We start from the raw sequence: 18781 nt of genomic DNA, 5'->3' as shown, positions 1-18781 counted from the left end.
TCTTAAAAGACCCTGTGACATTTGAATTTGTACCTCCTCGAACTGCTAGTGCAACCAGCTCCCCCTCTGTACAAATCATCACACTTCTTCTACTCTCTTCAGACTGAACTAAGGCATAAACTTCCTGAACTAAAAGGTAAGTTCTTACTTCCTAAGATTTGTACCCTCATGGACTCAAATGTAGGATTCAGCCCCAAAAGAAAAGCAAATACTTGTTGTTGGAAGACAAGTGATTTGTAGGCCTTTGCATCTTCATCACACTTCCAATTCACATTTTGACAATGATCCAGTTCCTTCCATATTGATGTCAGATCTAAGTAGTAAACTGAGAGACACTTCTCCCCTTGCTTGCAAGTGGAGGATTCAGCTTGTAATTGGTATATCGTTGCATAGTGCCTTTGCTCTGAATATGTAGGTTTCACTTGTTCCCATCATAGTTTTCAAGGTGCCAAGGCGAGGCGAGGCGACTGGGGGGTGCCTTGTTGCCTAGTCGCCTAGGCAATGGATTTTTTATGTTAAAAACATAGATCCTAAGGTAGTTCCCTAGGTACCATAACCATATTTCTTTAATAATTATTCATGATTTTCATAAGTATAAATTTCATATTAAAGTATAGAAAATCAACATATTCATGAGAAGAAAATGAAGAAGGAAAATAAAATTCAAAAAAATAGGGGCTGAACCCTTATTTTTGTTATAGGAAAAGAAGGAAATAAAAAGTATTGGTAGTAGTAGTAGTAGTAGTAGTAGAAGAAGAAGAAGAAGATATGGAAGAGGAAAATGTGCTGATTAGATAAAATTTTTAGTTCTTCCTTACTTATTGGTTCAGGTTTTCAAGTCTTTGAGGTTTCAATACAGCATTTAGCAATGTTTGTGTTGATTAAACCCTATAAATAATAAAATAATAAAAAGAAATTAGTATATAAACACACAAAATGATTATTTTAGGTTAATAATGTCTATTCTATAATTATAATCTCAAAAAAGAATGAATAAAAAAGTATTTTATAGTAGGAAGTAGAAAATTGTTAGGCGATTAGGAGAGGCGAGCCTCAAAGGGCATCTTGTCGCCTAGGCGTCGCGTTGACAACTATGGTTCCCATATTTCACAAGCTGTTCCAGCCCGCATAAACGTCTTCCTTACTTGTGGCAGCATGGAAACCAAGAGCTATGACATCACCATACTATTTTCTTGGTCCCCACCTGTCATGTTCCGCACTTCCAATCTTTGGTTCCTTCACTTTACCATTAATATACCTTATTTTCTCACTAGAAGTAATGTAAAGTTTAATTCCCCTAGACCATTCAAGGTAGTTTAGTCTATCAAAGGGAATTATAGCCATGGGGAAATTCATATCCACCCCCCCCCCCCTCATTCCATTTTGACCTCCTGAAATGCCAAAAGTTGCAGAATTCTCAAAGGACATGATTCAAGCACGTTTCAGTTTCAACACACACCTTACGATCTATCCTGATTCCTGACACCCAAAAAGGTCTTAAAAACACATTAGAGATGCAGTCCACATGCACACACACTGGTCTGGACACAATCTGAACAAAGACCAGCCCCAATTCTCCAAAAGCAAAATATTTTTTAGGTTGATTTCAGCACTGCACAGGTTTAACAGTTGAATCACAGTCACAGTCTACCAATTTTCCAGTCATCTAAACACACCAACTACTAGGAGAGATCATAAAACAGTTGAGTCACACCAAAACAAGGTAAAAACAGGTCATTTGTGACTTACAAGTATCCCATTTTCAGGTACAGGATCACACAATCCACAGAAAAAAGGCCTGAACCTCACAATTCCTCTGACAGCATTAAGCAGTTTTGTTTCATAGGGTTTTTTTTCTTGGTACACGACCAAGAGAAAAGAAAAAAAAAAAAGGTAAAACAACCTTGTACCAGTTGTAGGTCAACTTCTCTGATATCGTTGAAGAAGACAGCAAGATAAAGAAGAAAGAACTTGTTCAATCTGCTCTCAGAAGAAGAAAAGAGGAGAAATAAGGAAGAAGAGAAGAGAAGAGAGAGAGAGAGAGAGAGAGAGAGAGAGAGAGAGAGAGAGGTGAGGAGAGAAGGGTTTGGAGGGTTCTAAATCTATCTGGCGGCACCAGCTTATATTATTATATAGGGCGACCATAATTAAAAGGGAAAAGACCCTTATGCCCCTGCTGTAGTCAAAGTACATAAACAATGACAAAAAAGCTATTTTAACCAGACCAAACAGACCCTAACTAAGAAGAATAAAAACATAAAATGCAAAGTAAACATTCCAACAAATACATATTAAATAATTTTTATGCATTTACAATTATGCTGTTAATAATTCATTGCATTCTTATGTACTGGAGCTGAAATCACCTGTAGGGAGAGAATGACATTTACAGCATCATATAACCGCTTTGCATTTAATGGTTCACCAACAATTTCAGGTGGAGATTTTGATAATAAGAGAGCAGCCTGGAAGAGTAGAGAAAATAGATAAGGAAAAGGGTCAGTAAATACAATATTCTTTTTTCTTCATTTTGTTAAATAGTATACCTTCAATCCTTCTGCTGTGCAGTCAGAGATGGGCCATCCATGATCAGCAGTTGAAAAAGGCCATGCACCTTTAGAAATATGACGATACCAGTAACTTAGATCACCAGGGCAGTCTTCTAGAACCTTTAAAGAGAAGGAAAATACTGATAAGACAAGGGGGAAGAAAAGGAAAAATGAGGAGGATTATGACTGAGATATTAGGAAGTGCTGTCTGGAGAAGAAATGCACATAAAACCTGTGAATTTTTAATGTATTCATGTGCTTTTTTAAGGGTTGGACCATATTCTTCTATAAGGCTAGATGACATAATTGCTTGAACAGCAAAAGCAGTGTCCCATAATTGACTTCCATTGTAACCCTGTTTTATAATAGACATAGCAGTCAGAAACTAGAATCTTGATATTCTCTAAAAAAGCAACAGTACATGGTTATAGATTCCAAAGGCTTTGAATTTCAGCCATCCTAGAAGGAATGGGCACTCCTAAATAAGTCATGCCTACACCTGCATTTTCATTCCGTCCTCAGCAAGCCATAAATAATCATAGATTCTCGGGAGGTGCAACTTGAATGCCTCTGAGTTTGGATCTTCCACCCAGCAGCAAAGCATATTTAGCACCTGCATATTGCAGGATATGGGGAAAAAGCTTAATGTAATAGAAAAAACAAGGACTGTTCATATCAATTTATCAAATAGATGGGAGAAGAAAATATATTCAAGAATTATTGTTTTGCATGCTTAGGAAGAGAAGTGGAGGATCTTCAGAACATATGACGTAATGATTAACAAAATAAATTTATCTAATGCTACTTCTTAAACAAATCAGTTGTAAGGCCAGCTATGCTGTATGGAGAGTGTTGAGTAGTCAAGAAACAACATGTCCAAAATGAATGTGGTAGAAATGTAAATGGTAAGATGGATTTAAAGGAAAATTAAGAAGAACAGGATCAGAAATGAATTCATTTACAAGAACCTAGGAGTAGCTCCAAATGAGGGAAAGTAGACTAAGATGGTTTGATCGCATAAAGAGAAGACCATCTACGGAAACACTAAGAAGAAATGATCTGTAACAAGTTAAAGGGGCTAGAAGAGTTGGGGTGCCAGGGGCAGGCCGAAAAAGATATGGGTTGAAGTAGCCCAAAAATGATTTTAAGAGCTCAAAATTTTTACAGTGGATATAACACTGAACAGAATTGAATGACAAAAGAGGATTCAGGTGGACAACCCCATATGGTTGGGAGTTGGGACAAGGATTGGATGATGATGATTACAACTTCTTAACCAAAAAGCAATCACATTGTTCAGATAGTAAATGAACAATATATGAATACTCTCATTTAATAAACATAGGTAAACAATAAACAAGCTATGATACCCAAATACCAGTACATAGGTGTCATGTTGTATTGAATACTTCAATTTTTAGTCTGAATTTCAATCTTACACCTTGTTGTGCCCCAACTGTATCTGTGTAATAATGCAAACAAAATACAGCATAAGTAGCTTTCCATGCATACCTTGTTTACAGGTCCTATACATACATATCGTGTATTATCATCTTCATAGTGTATATGTTGAATTGCAGTCAGAAGAGCCTTCTCTCTCAACCTTTTTCCTGGCCAACACTTGAGAATGGGCTCAACAACCTTGTGAAGAGATGCCCATAGAATGTCTTGTACTAGTGGATGTGGGTAGTACAGATCCTCCTGCAGCATTAATGTAATGAACCCTTACGTATAAACAAAAAGAAATCAAGAATCATGAAACAAACGTGAAATTAATTCTTATGAGGAAACATATGATATCAATAACTATAAAAGAGTGTGTAAGGTCTAGGGACAAAGGACCTGTTGACAGGGGGCCCCATAATTTTCTACCTGTCCCATGTTACAGTTATCAGGAAAAAACATTAAATGAAAACATTGGGTATGCTCAAATCAACATAATGTGATCTACAACCATCTGATTTCAGCTAGGGATGCAAACAGATCGGATCAGATCAGATTTGAATCATGGTATATCCGAATCCAGTCAGATACTATGAAGAGCAGATCCGATCCGGTCCAATCTGATCTCACAAACAGGGATTTGAATTCGAATCCGATGATGAAGTCAGATATTCGGATCTGATCCGATCCGATTAATTTTTTAAAAAATTAATAAATTATTAAAAGAAAAATAAAATATAACAATTTAAATAAAGAAAAACAAAAAAATACAAGTACCTTTTCAACTATTTTCATCATATATATACATGTTTTTTATAAAAATAAATAAATAATATAACAAATTTACAAAAATGCAAGATAAATAATATATTTATAAATAAATAACATATATATCGGATCGATAGGGGTGATCCAAATTCGATCCGCTTTCTGATCAGATCCTATTATCTGATCCGATCCAAAGATCCAAAATGGGGATATCCGAGTCCAACAAAATGAATTCAGACTTCAGGTTGGATCAGATCACAATCTGATCCATTTGCACCCCTAATTACATCATCATTGTTCAGATTCCTTTTAAGTTTGAGAGTAACTTATCTCCATTTTACAATCAAAATGAGTAAAATTTGAAAGTTATAATCTTCTCTTCATGCCAATTTTTGGCCCAAGTGTTCTACCAGGTAGATTCCATCCATAGTAGGCCTGAAACATGAAACAGGGGCCAGGACCCAATCATGGAGCCAGACCCATATATGGGTCCTATGTTCCCAAGCCCAAATTTTGGTCTTTCCTCAAAGTATACCAAACCATCAAAAGAGAATGAATATTATTTTAGATTGCAAATAGAATTTTAAAAACATTCATGTAATTATGTATAATTGTAGCTGTTTAAAGGTGTTAAAGTGATTGCCTAGCCAACAAGGCATCCACCAAGATAATATTTTTATGTAAAATACCTATATCAGCTGTTTTCCTAGTTTTTTCTGAAGCTGCAAGTGGCAAACATTGAGAAAAAACTAACATGAAATCAAACATTATAAGAAATAAATGATAATTTGGAGGATTGGGATAACATAAATAACTTGGATGAAGATTAAGTTGGTTGGGAGTGTCCAGCATCAAGATAGGTCGAGAGGAGATGGATGGGAATGAAGTACTTGTGGACAAGTTTTGTTAGTTAGGGAAATTGTGTTCCTATTGGAGATTGAGATAAGGCATAAATTGGAAGGGTACATTAGGGAGAAGGGTACATTCGCTGAACAGGAGGATGTAAGAAGAGTGTTGACAAGAAAAAGGCAATATGTTATTTGTAATTTTGTACATGGGCTGCTAGTTAGGCACCTAATTAAAGGAACCTTTGTAATTTTGTACATGGTATGAAATGAGTGACAGAATTCTGACACCCTTTTATCTCTTCTTCTTTCTCCTTCCTTCATCTTTTCTATTATTTTCCAACTAATTTTTTGCAAATATTTCACAACTAAAAGGACAGGAGGAGGTGGAACAGGAACACAAAGCATTTCAATAAGTTTCATTTCTTTATTATTTATAATGAATTTCAAGGAGATGTTGAGGAAGAGGGAACTCAAAAGGATATTTTAATGATTCTTGACAGTAAGGCCGACTAGAAATAAGAGAGAAAGAGAAGAGATGAGAGAAGATAGAAGAAAAGAGGAGAGATTGGTGACAATAGAATAGTGCTGGCAGCGCCAGCTTCTATTAATCTTTATAGGGCATCTAAAATAAAAGGGAAAAAGACCCTTGTGCCCCTGCTGTAAGTGAAGTACAATAACTGAAAATAAAAAGGCTTTAAATCAACCAAACAGACCCTAACAAGACATAAAATAAACTATTTCAGCACTCCCCCTCAAGTTGGAGCATAGATGTCAATCATGCCCAAGCCCAACATGTCACACAAAACATTATGCCGCACATGTTGAAGACCCTTGGTAAAGATGTCTGCAAGTTGTTCCTCTAAGCTGACATATGGAGTGCACACTTCTCCACTCACAAGTTTTTCTCTAATAAAATGCTTGTCCACTTCAATGTGTTTCATCCATCCTATCATGGAGGACTAGATTAGCAGCAATGTTGATAGCATTTTTATTGTCGCAATAGAGTGACACAGGGTTGTTAACTGCAAAACCCAGTTCACCTAACAGGTTTCTTATCCACATGATTTCAGCAACTCCATGAGACATAACTTTGTATTCTGCTTCAACACTGGATCTAGCCACCACACTTTGCTTCTTACTCCTCCAGGTGACCAAGTTGCCTCCTACAAAGGTACAATACCCACTGGTAGACTTTCGGTCATCAACTACCCCTGCCCAATCAGCATCAGTATATACTTCCACCTTTAAATGTCCATGTTTCTAGAACAACAAACCAGCTCCTGGAAATTTCTTGAGGTATCTAAGGATTCTCTCTACAGCTTCAAAGTGAGTTGTCCTAGGGTTGTGCATGAACTGACCAAGGACACCCACTGCATAAGCAATATCAGGTCTGGTCATAAACAAATATAAGAGTCTCCCTACAAGTTTGAAACTTCTTCACATCTTTCAAGAACTCCCCCTGTCCGTCTCCCAACTGATGGTTAGGTTCAATTGGTGAGTCAATTGGTTTCACCCCTAACTTGCCTGTATCTTCTAGTAGATCAAATACATATTTCCGTTGGGAAATAAAGATGCCCTTTTGAGAGCAGGCAACTTCAATTCTAAGGAAATAATGTAAGGGTCCTAGATCTTTCACCTCAAATTGAGTGGCTAAGAATTTCTTCAGTTTTTGTATTTCGGTCTCCCAATCTCCTGTGATCACTATGTCATCCACATACACAATTAAAGCTGCAATTTTCCCTTCACCTTTCTTCACAAACAGGGTGTCGTCTAACTGGCATTGTTTGAACCCCTTCTGTTGAACTGCTAAGTGGAACTTACTAAACCAGGCCTGAGGTGATTGCTTCAACCCATATAAAGATCTTTTTAACCTGCACACTTTCTGCTCACTACCTTTGGCACAAAAACCTAGAGGTTGAGTCATGTACACTTCCTCTTCTAAGTCACCATTTGAGAAAGCATTCTTAATGTCTAACTAGTGAAGTTCCCAGTTAATATTTGCTACCAATGAGAGAAGAATCCTGATAGAGTTCATCTTGGCTATTGAAGCAAATGTCTCTGCATAGTCTATTCCATATAGCTGTGTAAAACCTTTTGCCACCAGCCTAGCCTTGTACCTTTCAACAGTTCCATCAGCCTTATGCTTCACTGTGAACACCCACTTGCATCCCACCGGTTCCTTCCCTTCAAGAAGATCCACCAATTCCCAAGTGTCATTTTTGTGCAATGCATCAATTTCTTCCTTCATTGCATCTGTCCATTCAGGTTTGGATAAAGCTTCTGCCATATTCTTAGGAATAGGGATACTATCAACAGAAGAGAGGAATGCACGATATGAAGCTTCTACCACATTCCATGTCTTTCATATCGTGTCTAACCTAGGCAAAGCTGGCAATCTCTTCCCACTTTCTCAGCAAGTCATCTAGAGTGAAATCAGTGAATAAACCTGAGGACTTTAACCATCGTTTCGCCCTTAAGTGGATCAAAAAGAAATTTCATTAAAATGAAAAAAGAAGTACATCTCAACATCATTGGTTGTCAAGTTGATACACCAAGAACACATTAGAAATCAAACAGAAAAAGAGTCTTCAATACAAGGTTGTAAATCAAGGGTGCTCCAGAATATTTCCACCAAGTCAGCTTTGGATCTTTTCGAGCTATTCTATTACCAATTTGGAATCTCCTTCAATGATCAAACAGCTAATGTTTAGCTCCTTAGCCCTTTTTACACCTTCCATAACAGCCAAAATTTCAGCTCAGAGTGAGTCCCCTTCCCCAATTGGGCCTGAAAAGATAGCAATAACCCACCTTCTACACCATAAAGTATTTACAAGATGGTTCTATTGAAAGGCTTAATGATAAACTTGTAGCAAAAGTGTTTACTCAAACCTATGCTGTTGATTTGGCTAATATTTCTTGTGGCTAAAATTTCATTTGTGAGTTGGCAGATTTGTTGTCTAAAGCTATAAGTAAACCAAGGCTGGAAATTCTTGCTAGCAAGTTGGGATTATATGATGTATACTCTTCAGCTTGAGGGGGAGTTTTGAGAATAGTTGGTAGATGGGACAGAATAGTATGGGCCATGGGTAACTAAGTCTTTTATTACTGTAACTTAAAGAGGGGTGGGTTAGTCACAGTATATGTTCAGGACTGCTATCAGTCTTGAACCCTAATGGATTTCAGGATCGAAAATAAGAAGAAAGGTAAGAGGAAAGAAGAGGAAGAGGGAGGAGAAGCAGTAGAACACAAGAGTTGAAAGGAGGAGCAGAAGCTTAATGTACTGCTGCCGCCACTTTAATTAATATTTATAGGTTATGCTCATTACATGGAAAGGACAGATCTGCCTTTAGTCTTTACATAACAAACAAATCAAAATAAGACTGAAATAACAAGTAACAAATAACAACTGAAACAACTAAATAACCAATAGCTAACCCTAGGAAGACTAGAACACCTTCTACCCTACAAGTTCTATCATGCTGCACCAGGTTGTGTGCTATATTAATAGCCGCTTGATTATCACAATACAGCATCAAGGGCTTCTCATACTCAATACCCAACTCCTCAAGTAGTGATCTCAGCCAAAGAATTTCAGCCACTCCATTATCCATTGACTTGTACTCAGCTTCAGCACTGGATCGGGAGACAACACTCTGTTTCTTACTCCTCCAAAAGACCAGGTTACCTCTCACAAGAGCACAATATCCAGAGGTAGACCTTCTGTCATCAACACTCCCAGCCCAATCGGCATCCGTATAGACTTCCACCTTCATGTGGTCATTGTTCTTGAACAGTATGCCTCTACCCGGGCATCTCTTCAAGTATGCTAGTATTCTTTCTACTGCTAGAATGTGCGTGGTTCTAGGAGAATGCATGTACTGACTGACAACACTAACGGCATAATTGATATCTGGCCGAGTGAGGCATAGATATAGGAGCTTTCCCACTAACCGCTAGAACATAACTTTGTCTTCAAGCAGCTCCCCACTCTCTGCACTAATCCTATGGTTCTGTTCAATGGGTGTATCTGCAGGTTTGACACCCAACTTTCCAGTTTCAACCAACAGATCTAAAACATATTTCCTCTGAGAGACAAAGATCCCCTGTTTAGATCTAGCAACCTCAATGCCCAAAAAATACCGTCGTGTACCCAGATCTTTCACTTCAAACTCTTGATGAAGGAGCTGTTTGAGGGACTCAATCTCATGGTTGTCATTTCCTGTCACCACGATATCATCAGCATATACTACAAGTAGTGTCAGTGACGACTCTACCCTCTTGATGAACAGTGTATGATCTGACTGGACCTGTACATAACCGAACTTCCCAAGGGCTAGTCTGAATCTGTCGAACCAAGCTCTAGGTGACTGCTTCAAACCATACAATGCCTTATTGAGCCGGTAGACCTTCTTACCTGCCTCTGTATGATAGAATCCAAGAGGCAACTACATGTAAACCTCTTCCTGCAAGTCCCCATTCAGGAAGGCATTCTTAACATCCATTTGGTACAAAGGCCAAGTGTAGCTTGCTGCAAGAGATAATAGAACCTGAATGGTGGTCATCTTGGCTACCGGGGCAAATGTCTCCAAGTAATCTATACCATAAGTCTGAGTGAACCCTTTTGCAACTAGCCGAGCATTGTACCTCTCAATGGAACCATCCACATTGTGCTTCACAGAAAATACCCACCTGCATCCAACTGGTTTCTTTCCTTTGGGCAAGTCAACTAGCTCCCAGGTATTATTTTTCATCAGGGCATCCATTTCAACTTGCATTGCACCTCTCCACTCCAGGACTGATAGGGATTCTTGCACTGTTCTCGGAATAGGGACATCAGCAACGGAGGTGAAATAGGACCTGTAGGAGGGAGATAGGCGATCATAGGACAAAAACTGGGAGATGCAATGGGTTGTAGATGTGGTGCAATGCCGTTTTCCTTTACGGAGGGCAATGGGAAGGTCAAGGTCATCTGCAGAGGATGAGGTAGCAACAATGGAAGGAGTCTCTGTGGGCCTTGGGACTGTAATATTTGGACTTAGAGCCGCAGAAGGGGTTGGAGCTGGCCGGGACTGCTGATGACCGGGATCAACCTGCTTGCATCGCCTGTGATAGACTCTCAACTCCCGAACCCTCTGACCACCCCCGCTACTGCAGCCCTCATCACCAACTAGAATAGGTAAGGGAACAACCCCAAAAGTATTAACCCTGTCCTCAATGCACTCCCCCTGAAAAAAATGACCCTAATCTCCACGCTCACTACTCTCCCCGTGAGGAGAGACCCGAGAATAGTAGGGTATCTCCTCAAAGAAAGTGACATTCATGGATACAAACTTCTTCCCTGAGATAGGATCATAACAATAATAACCCTTTTGAGTTTGTGCATAACCAAGAAAGATGCATTTGGAGGCCTTGGGTTCAAACTTGGAGTGATGGGGACCGAGAAGCTGAACAAAACAAGTACAACCAAATGTTTTGAGGGGAATAGTGAACAACTCCTCATTGGGGTATAGAAGGGAAAACGGAGGTTTCATATCAAGAACTCGGGAAGGAATCCGATTAATAAGATATACTGTCGTAAGGATAGCATCACCCCAGAAGCGAATAGGGACATTGGAGTTAAACATAATACTTCTAACCACCTCCAAGATGTGCCTATTCTTCCTTTCTGCAACCCCATTCTGCTGAGGTGTATGAGGGCAAGTGCTCTGGTGGATAACCCCATGATTAAGGAGGTACGATGCCAATGGCTTAGCAAAGTATTCCTTTGCATTATCAGATCTAAGCACTTTGATCCTGGCATCAAACTGGGTTAGGATCATTTGGTGGAAGTTTTGGGTCAGGGCAGGCACCTCATCTCATGAACGCATAAGATAAACCCAAGAAAACCGGGTGTGGCCATCAACAAATAACAAAAAATATCTGTACCCACCCATAGAAGAAATGTGATATGGCCCCCAAACATCAGTATGCACAATATCAAAAGAACTATTACTCCTTTTATTACTCAATGAATAAGAGTTTCTACAATGTTTAGCAAACTCACAGCTTTCACACTTCAGCTGAGATGACTCAACAGACTCAAACAAAGTAGGAAAGAGACTCTTCAAGGACCGAAAAGATAAATGACCCAATCGGTTATGCCAAAGCATAACCGGACTCACAACCTGAGAAACAAGTAACTTCTTATCCACTGACTCTTCCCGACGAGAACTCTCCCCGAGCAGATAGATCCCATTCGTCTCACGGCCAGTCCCAATCACCTTCTTCGTCTCCAGGTCCTAAAAAGCACATCGGTCAGGAAAGAGTTACTGAGCAGTTCAAATGTTTGGTAATACTACTAACGGAAAGGAGGTTAGTATCCAGTTTAGGAACATGCAAGACAGAGGACAAGGATATAGTATCCGACAGTTTGATGTCACCCTTGCCAGAAATAGGGACAAGAGAGCCAATCAGCTATAGATACTTTATCCCTACCAGAAGATAAGTAATAAGTCGTAAACAAAGAGGGCAAGCTAGTCATATGGTCGGATGCACCTGAATCTATTACCCAACAAGGTTCAGTAGTACCTGGAGCGGAGGCATGGTAGGCTGAGGCTCGAGTACCTGAGTGTGCAAAGGCCGATGTGGCCGGGGCTGATGATGACTACGGTAACTGAGCTGAACTGCCAACTTCCTTCTCCAATTGTATTAGAGCAGCCCAAACTGCAGCTAAGGTCTCTAATGGTGTGCCTCTTGTGCCAGACGAGGATGTTGAATCAGTAGTCATAGCCACATGAGCATTACCCTTTTTATTTCTCAAATTTGTCGGAACCAAATGTGGATGTAGCTTCCAACATGTTTCTTTTGTGTGTTTAGGTTTCTTGCAATGCTCACACACCACATCCCTTTTATCTTCCTTCTTTCTGTCCCTCTCTGAATCACCCCCTGTTTTGGTTTGACAGCTACCAAGGCAGGTGTAAGCGGGTGAGGTTGCATCATGACTTTACTCCTGGTCTCTTCACTATGCACGAAGGAGTATGCCTGAGAGAGGGTCACACTATCTCTGGTCAAAATCTGTTGCCTCACAATATCATATTCTGAATTCAGTCCTGCCAGGAACTCAAACACTCTATTTGTCTCAATGTGCTTTCTATGTATCTGAGCATCTTTGGGACTCTCCCACTCAAGAGTCTCTAAATGATCAATCTCATGCCACAGGGACTTCAAGGTAGAGAAGTAGACCAACACCGGTTTCTGTACTTGTTTAAGGGAATTCACCTGACATTTCAATTCATATGCTCTGGCAACATTAAGGGGTTGGGAGTAAGTCTCTTTCATCACATCCCATATCTCCTCGGTTGTCTTTGCCCATAAGTAATTTCGGATGATATGGGGCTGCATAGAAGAGCCATGTCATAACCAAGTAGTTTTCTTGGACCCACTTGGTATACATAGGGTCTCCCTTGGAAGGTTCTGCCACATCTCCCAAGAGATACCCTACTTTGCCCCTTCCCCCAATAGCCATCATGGCTGATTGGGCCCATTCCAAATAGTTTGATCCATCAAACTTTACGGTTGTAATCTGAAAACCTGTCTCAGAACCACCACCATAATTGTTGTTCCCAAAATTGCCTTCTGCCTGATTCTTAAACTCCATTTCGGTCAAGAACCAGAAGTCTCAAAATTAGGGTTACTACAATCAAAACCAGCACTAGGACTACCAACCACAATCACAAAATCAGTATAGAACCAATCTGTACTCACAGTAGATGTGCATGAAACATGTATAAAACTGATCTGAAATCAATAACCACACACAACAGCAATAGGTCGAACTGTTTTCACCCCTTTAGAAGTGTTCGAAACCCCAAAAGAAAACTGAAAAACAGTTTGAAGAACAATCTGATATGCTGAAGCCAATTTGAGGTTTTAATCAGTCCTAAAAGCCGTACACTCCAGACAGTACCGTACGGATAAGGTTTGTATTAAGGTTAATATGAAACCCTAAAATTGATCAATGTTGAGGAGAACTATTAGGGTTTGCCACAGGGATAAGATCACAAGGTTCAGTCCAATACTAGGGATTGCCGCAGGGATAAGACAAAACCCTAGAGAATAGAGAGATAAAACCCTAGAGTGGTTCGGCCACCCTTGCTATATAGGTCCAACCTATCTTCTCTGATATTACTTCTCTCAGAAAATAAAAGACTTACAATAGGATGCAGTTCGCTGCCTACCAAGGTTACCTGAACCCTAGCCTTCTCTGATTCTTCCTGATCACCAACTCGCAGCAACTGTGGCACTTCTTCAAACAGCTGCTAATCTTCTGGAGATCTCCAAGAACCAGTCAACGAACTCTGTTTTCTCAGCTTCCGGCCTTAGATGGTTCTCATGTGGTCGGCTGGACTAGACTCACATGAGAAACCCTAGCTCTGATACCAAGTAGAAGTTCAAGACTGTTATCAGTCTTGAACCCTAATGGATTTCAGGATCGAAAATAAGAAGAAAGGTAAGAGGAAAGAAGAGGAAGAGGGAGGAGAAGCAGTGGAACACAAGAGTTGAAAGGAGCAGAAGCTTAATGTACTGCTGCCGCCACTTTAATTAATATTTATAGGTTATGCTCATTACATGGAAAGGACAGATCTGCCCTTAGTCTTTACATAACAAACAAATCAAAATAAGACTGAAATAATAAGTAACAAATAACAACTGAAACAACTAAATAACCAATAGCTAACCCTAGGAAGACTAGAACACCTTCTACCCTACAAGTACAGTGGGACCATAGCTGTGGGGCCCACATCAGTGTTCTCTACACTCACTTTATATTCAATTGCTAAATAAGGGTCCTACTGTAATTTCATCATGATTCTTATGATCCATGAGTTTAATATAAATAATACCCTAGCCAACTGGGAGATCATTCTTTTCTCTCCCAATCAGCAGTGGTGTTTTTACTCTAAACCTGCTGCCACTTTTTCTCTCTATTCTGCACAACCCATTTTTTGCACAAATTATAAATTCACAATTCATGTCAAACTTTTTTCTTTACAGCTCAAGGTTCTTTAGTCACATATTACGAATCTGATAGTCATGTTGATTTTGGTGTTCAGACACATACAAATGGGTTGTTTACCCATTTTAGAGTTCCCATGTAGCATAACTCCAACCTGAACTTTATACAAAAAAAGGTAATTACCCAATTTTGGTCCCAGCTAACTGGGGCCTTGGGAGGGGGATTGTATATGAACCTAAACTTTGACAATTTTTTTAAAACAAATTGGCCATTCTGGGACACAAACCTGCAATTTTATGCTTGTCAACCCAAAATTTTACCATTACACCAAGCATTGGCCCCTACCCAGAGATGTTACAAAAGGCCATTATCTATGAAGCACAATGATGAGCAATCAGGAAATGAGACAAGCATGACTAAGTTGCCAATGTTGATATAAAATTCTATAAAGATATAAAGGGATAATAGTATCAGAAATGAATATTGTGAAGGCTAAACGTTTCAGTAAATTAAGATGGTGGCCATGTGTGCAAAGATATCGCACTGTCAAGTTTGATTTGGAACAAGTTGAACGCTCTAGGACAAGAAAAATCTGTAAAGAACATGGCATGAGACAGTGAAAACAGTTTTAAAAGAAATATTCTTTGACAAAATTTATGAACCTAAAAAGACTAATATTGTGAAAGATTTATTGGAAGACCAGAAAGAAAGATATAAAAGCATTATGTTATAACCCCTTGCTTTTGCATGTGCTAGATATTACAAACCTTTGCACATAGATTGCGTGCTTGATTCCAATCTACTTCATGATAGGGTACAGTATATAGCTCTTTTCTCAAAGATAAAACTGTTGGTGTTATTGGACCAACAAATCTCTTCCCGTATAAATATGACATTGGCAAATAAACCATCCGGCAGTGACACCACATTCTTCCTGAATAACATAAAAAGACAAAAAATAAGAAAAAGAAAAAGCATTTAAAACTGGTGCTATAAATTAGATTGTCAGATTCACGTATAGAACTAGAAGCTAGTGACCAATTAAGACACCACGTTTGGTTGCATAATACGTGAGCAACATGTCTGTTGAGGACAACACAATGAACACTGCAGTATTTCTTAAAGGAGAAAATTGCCACCACTACCAAACCCAAAGCTTCTGTATCTGTGGTGGCAGCTTCTGTATCTAAATGCAATAATCTCAGTTACCCTGTCACATTCCCATTGGATAGGAAGAGTTCGCTCTTTCTAAAATCAGTATCAAACCAACTGATTCAAGCAGTACTTTAAATCATCCAAGGAATGGTTAGTGCTCAACCACAACTAATAGGCAGTGATAAGATTAGTTTATGGTCATGAAAAAAAAACTCTAGTATTCTTTATTTAGGGACCTTGATGGGATGCTTTAAACACCTATTTGTTTCCAGTAAAGCCATCGGGCAAATTTGCCAAAGGTTTTTGCTCAGAGGTTGCACACATGTGAAATTAATTAACATCATGACATGCTACAGTACAGGTGAATGACAATGACAATTATTTCCATACATGTGCATAGCGTCAAGAACAGCTTCATCTGCTTTAAGTAATTAAGCTACTGTGATAGAGATGTATTGATGCTTTTATTTTACAGAGTGGGAGATGTATTCATGCTTCTATTTTACAGGAGCTTCCGGGTTCTTAATTCATGATTTACTCTTAGCAGGTAGTATTTCCACTTTCCATTTTTTTTATTCGTAACTTTGAACTTTATTAAATATGTTAAAGAATGACATATACAAAGTGTAGGGCAGATTAATTAAGCTAGCAGAGCTGCCACCTACCCTTTTCCAGCTGAGTAGATAAATTCAATTGCATTGTTGTCCCCAGTAGAGATTATCCCTATTCACTCTGTCTTACAAGTAAATCAGCTAAACTACTTGCTGCTTGTGTCCATGGCCGTGCTACTTCCAAATCTCTAGCCATCACAACTTGGCTTGTCTTAAGGTATACTTGTGCTGCCATGTTACATTGAAGTTGTTTTTGAACCATCTTATCACAGATTTGGAGTCTCCTTCAACCTCTGTATTATGCAGAATTAGACTCTTGCAAATCTTTAAACGTTGAAGGACAGCTTGCATTTGAGCTCTTGTGGCTCCCTCTCCTATTGGGCCTGAGTAGAGAGATAAGAAAGAAACTGAACTATCTCCACTTTCCAGTTTCATTTGATGTAAATCATTGCTCTTGTGGCACATTTCTAGTTATTTGGTCTTGCCTGTTTCTTAATAATTACCTTTATTTTTTCCCTCTTTGATTATTATCATGTCAAAATTCACCATTCTAATTAAATCCTTTAGCTTCATAGTTTACTGAACGGACATGATCAACTATCCACTTTTGCAAACTCCTGACCAAGTACAAATATAATTGACATGAAACACATTGTATACTTTGAATTCTCCTTGCTGATTTCTTATGACCAATTCTTGTATTCTCTTTTTTATTTTTTAATGAAATTTTCATTACTATGAAAAAAAAGAAAGTGTATATTAGATATTTAAGCAAAATCTCTGTTTACACTAGATTCAAAGAAATGAAAATTGAATGCAAATCAGAGAAAATTTCACGACACACCTGGATGGAAAGGAAGAAAATAAGGGAGCAGCCATATCTCAGGAGGTAGTGGATTGTTCCCAGACCATTCAAATGCTCCAAGTACCTAATATCATTATAGAGAAAAAATATACATAAATGCCCCAGAATACATGCTAGCATGAACATAACTGCTCAAGACAAATATCACCACCACCACCAACGGCAAGAATAAAAGGTTTAGTTTTTTACAGAGAGCCACATTTTCCCCCATGAAGTTATTGCAGTGACACCACCATGGTCAAGAACCCATTTGCGCCCTTTTTCCATCGCTCCTTCTCCATCATCAGCCCCTTCACCAAGCAACCTCAAAGTAACATAGTTCAGAGCAGTACCAAACATGGTGCTTGGGCCCTCAATGTGTAAACCCCAACCACCATCTTCATTCTACAATTCACAAGTCCCAATGTTTAGAAAGGGATTTGTGCTTCAATGTACAAACTGTGTGTGTGTGTGAGAGAGAGAAAGAGGTAAGAACCCTAACAGACACTAAAAACCATATAACATTAAACAGGTGTGTAAAAGAGATGCGCAGGTTGCAACTTCAAAACTGCAGGAGTTTATCTTGCCTGATGATTGTAAAGATAACGGCACATCTCACGTTGATGTTCTTTTGACAAGACTGCATTCAGTGCTCCTGTTATATATAGGATAATTATCTGTTCCAATAAATGAGAAAAACAGCATTAAAAATTTACAAGAAACCAAGGAGAGGAAAGAAATCTGTTTAAGGTTCAATACTTACCAATCCAGGTAATAGAAACATAGGGCCACCATAGTCCCCTGGCCAGTGTCCATCATGTGCCTGGATGGTCGAGTAGAAACTGATAGCCCTTTTCAAAGTGATTTTCACAGCCTCGTCAGTAACATCTTCTGAATCTTTTACTTTAACTTGAGGTAAGATTGTGCTTTGCGGATTCTCCTTTGCAAACTAGGGTTTTAAAAATCAAAGGGTCAACATGAGAGTGTAACATGAAACATCGGAAACATTACCTAGTCTCTTTTCCATATTTTACATTGAGTGAAAGCAGTAAATAATATATCGAGAATGTAAAATCCTTTTTCATTCCTAAATTTGAAGAGATGTCAATTCTAATGCAAAATGAAGTACATAGGATAATTATGAACACAACTGCTTGCTATTTTTTCCTTTCTATTTTCTAGATTTTCCTGTATTTGGGCAACAGGATTTTTCTAGTATTTGGACATCAGACCCATGTGGAATCCATGGGTATGTTTCTTTTTTTTTTCTGAACAAGTATAGTATTTGATCATTATGGGCCATGTACAGTGAGAGACTATACATGCATATATTAGGTCTGTATATTAGTCATACCAAAAACTGAGCTCCTAGAACAAACAGCAAGCCCTCTAGGAAAATACTAAACTTTGTTCAGAAAACTTGTGTCAAGGAATGCCCCAAAACTTAACAACATCAGATAGCCAAGAATGAAGAGTTATAACAGCCCTCTGTACAATCTCTTCGTGAGATGCAGCCTTGTACTCAAAGGTATTCCAGAGGATTTTGTTGAAGTATGTTTTCTTTAGTT

At 38.8% G+C, this 18781-nt stretch overlaps 1 protein-coding gene across 3 annotated transcripts in view; it reads right to left on the bottom strand.

Annotated features, from left to right (window-relative positions):
- LOC148867964 (cycloartenol synthase 2) overlaps positions 1-18781 on the bottom strand; it is a 66700-nt gene that overhangs the window by 26685 nt on the left and 21234 nt on the right. For all 3 annotated transcript variants that reach the window (XM_088970175.1, XM_088970173.1, XM_088970174.1), the window contains exons 5-14: positions 17977-18162; positions 17801-17890; positions 17424-17618; positions 17214-17298; positions 15371-15537; positions 4062-4250; positions 3049-3162; positions 2782-2904; positions 2547-2669; positions 2367-2465 (exon numbers count right to left, since the gene is read on the bottom strand). In XM_088970175.1, the coding sequence (XP_088826301.1) occupies positions 2367-2465; positions 2547-2669; positions 2782-2904; positions 3049-3162; positions 4062-4250; positions 15371-15537; positions 17214-17298; positions 17424-17618; positions 17801-17890; positions 17977-18162 (1371 nt within the window). The remainder of the gene's footprint in view (positions 1-2366; positions 2466-2546; positions 2670-2781; positions 2905-3048; positions 3163-4061; positions 4251-15370; positions 15538-17213; positions 17299-17423; positions 17619-17800; positions 17891-17976; positions 18163-18781) is intronic.

The sequence above is a fragment of the Nelumbo lutea genome, chromosome 2 (genome assembly GCF_056320005.1).
Source record: "Nelumbo lutea isolate HS-2025 chromosome 2, American lotus-T2T, whole genome shotgun sequence".
NCBI classification, from domain to species: Eukaryota; Viridiplantae; Streptophyta; class Magnoliopsida; order Proteales; family Nelumbonaceae; genus Nelumbo; species Nelumbo lutea.
This window is presented reverse-complemented; position numbering and strand designations above follow the sequence as displayed.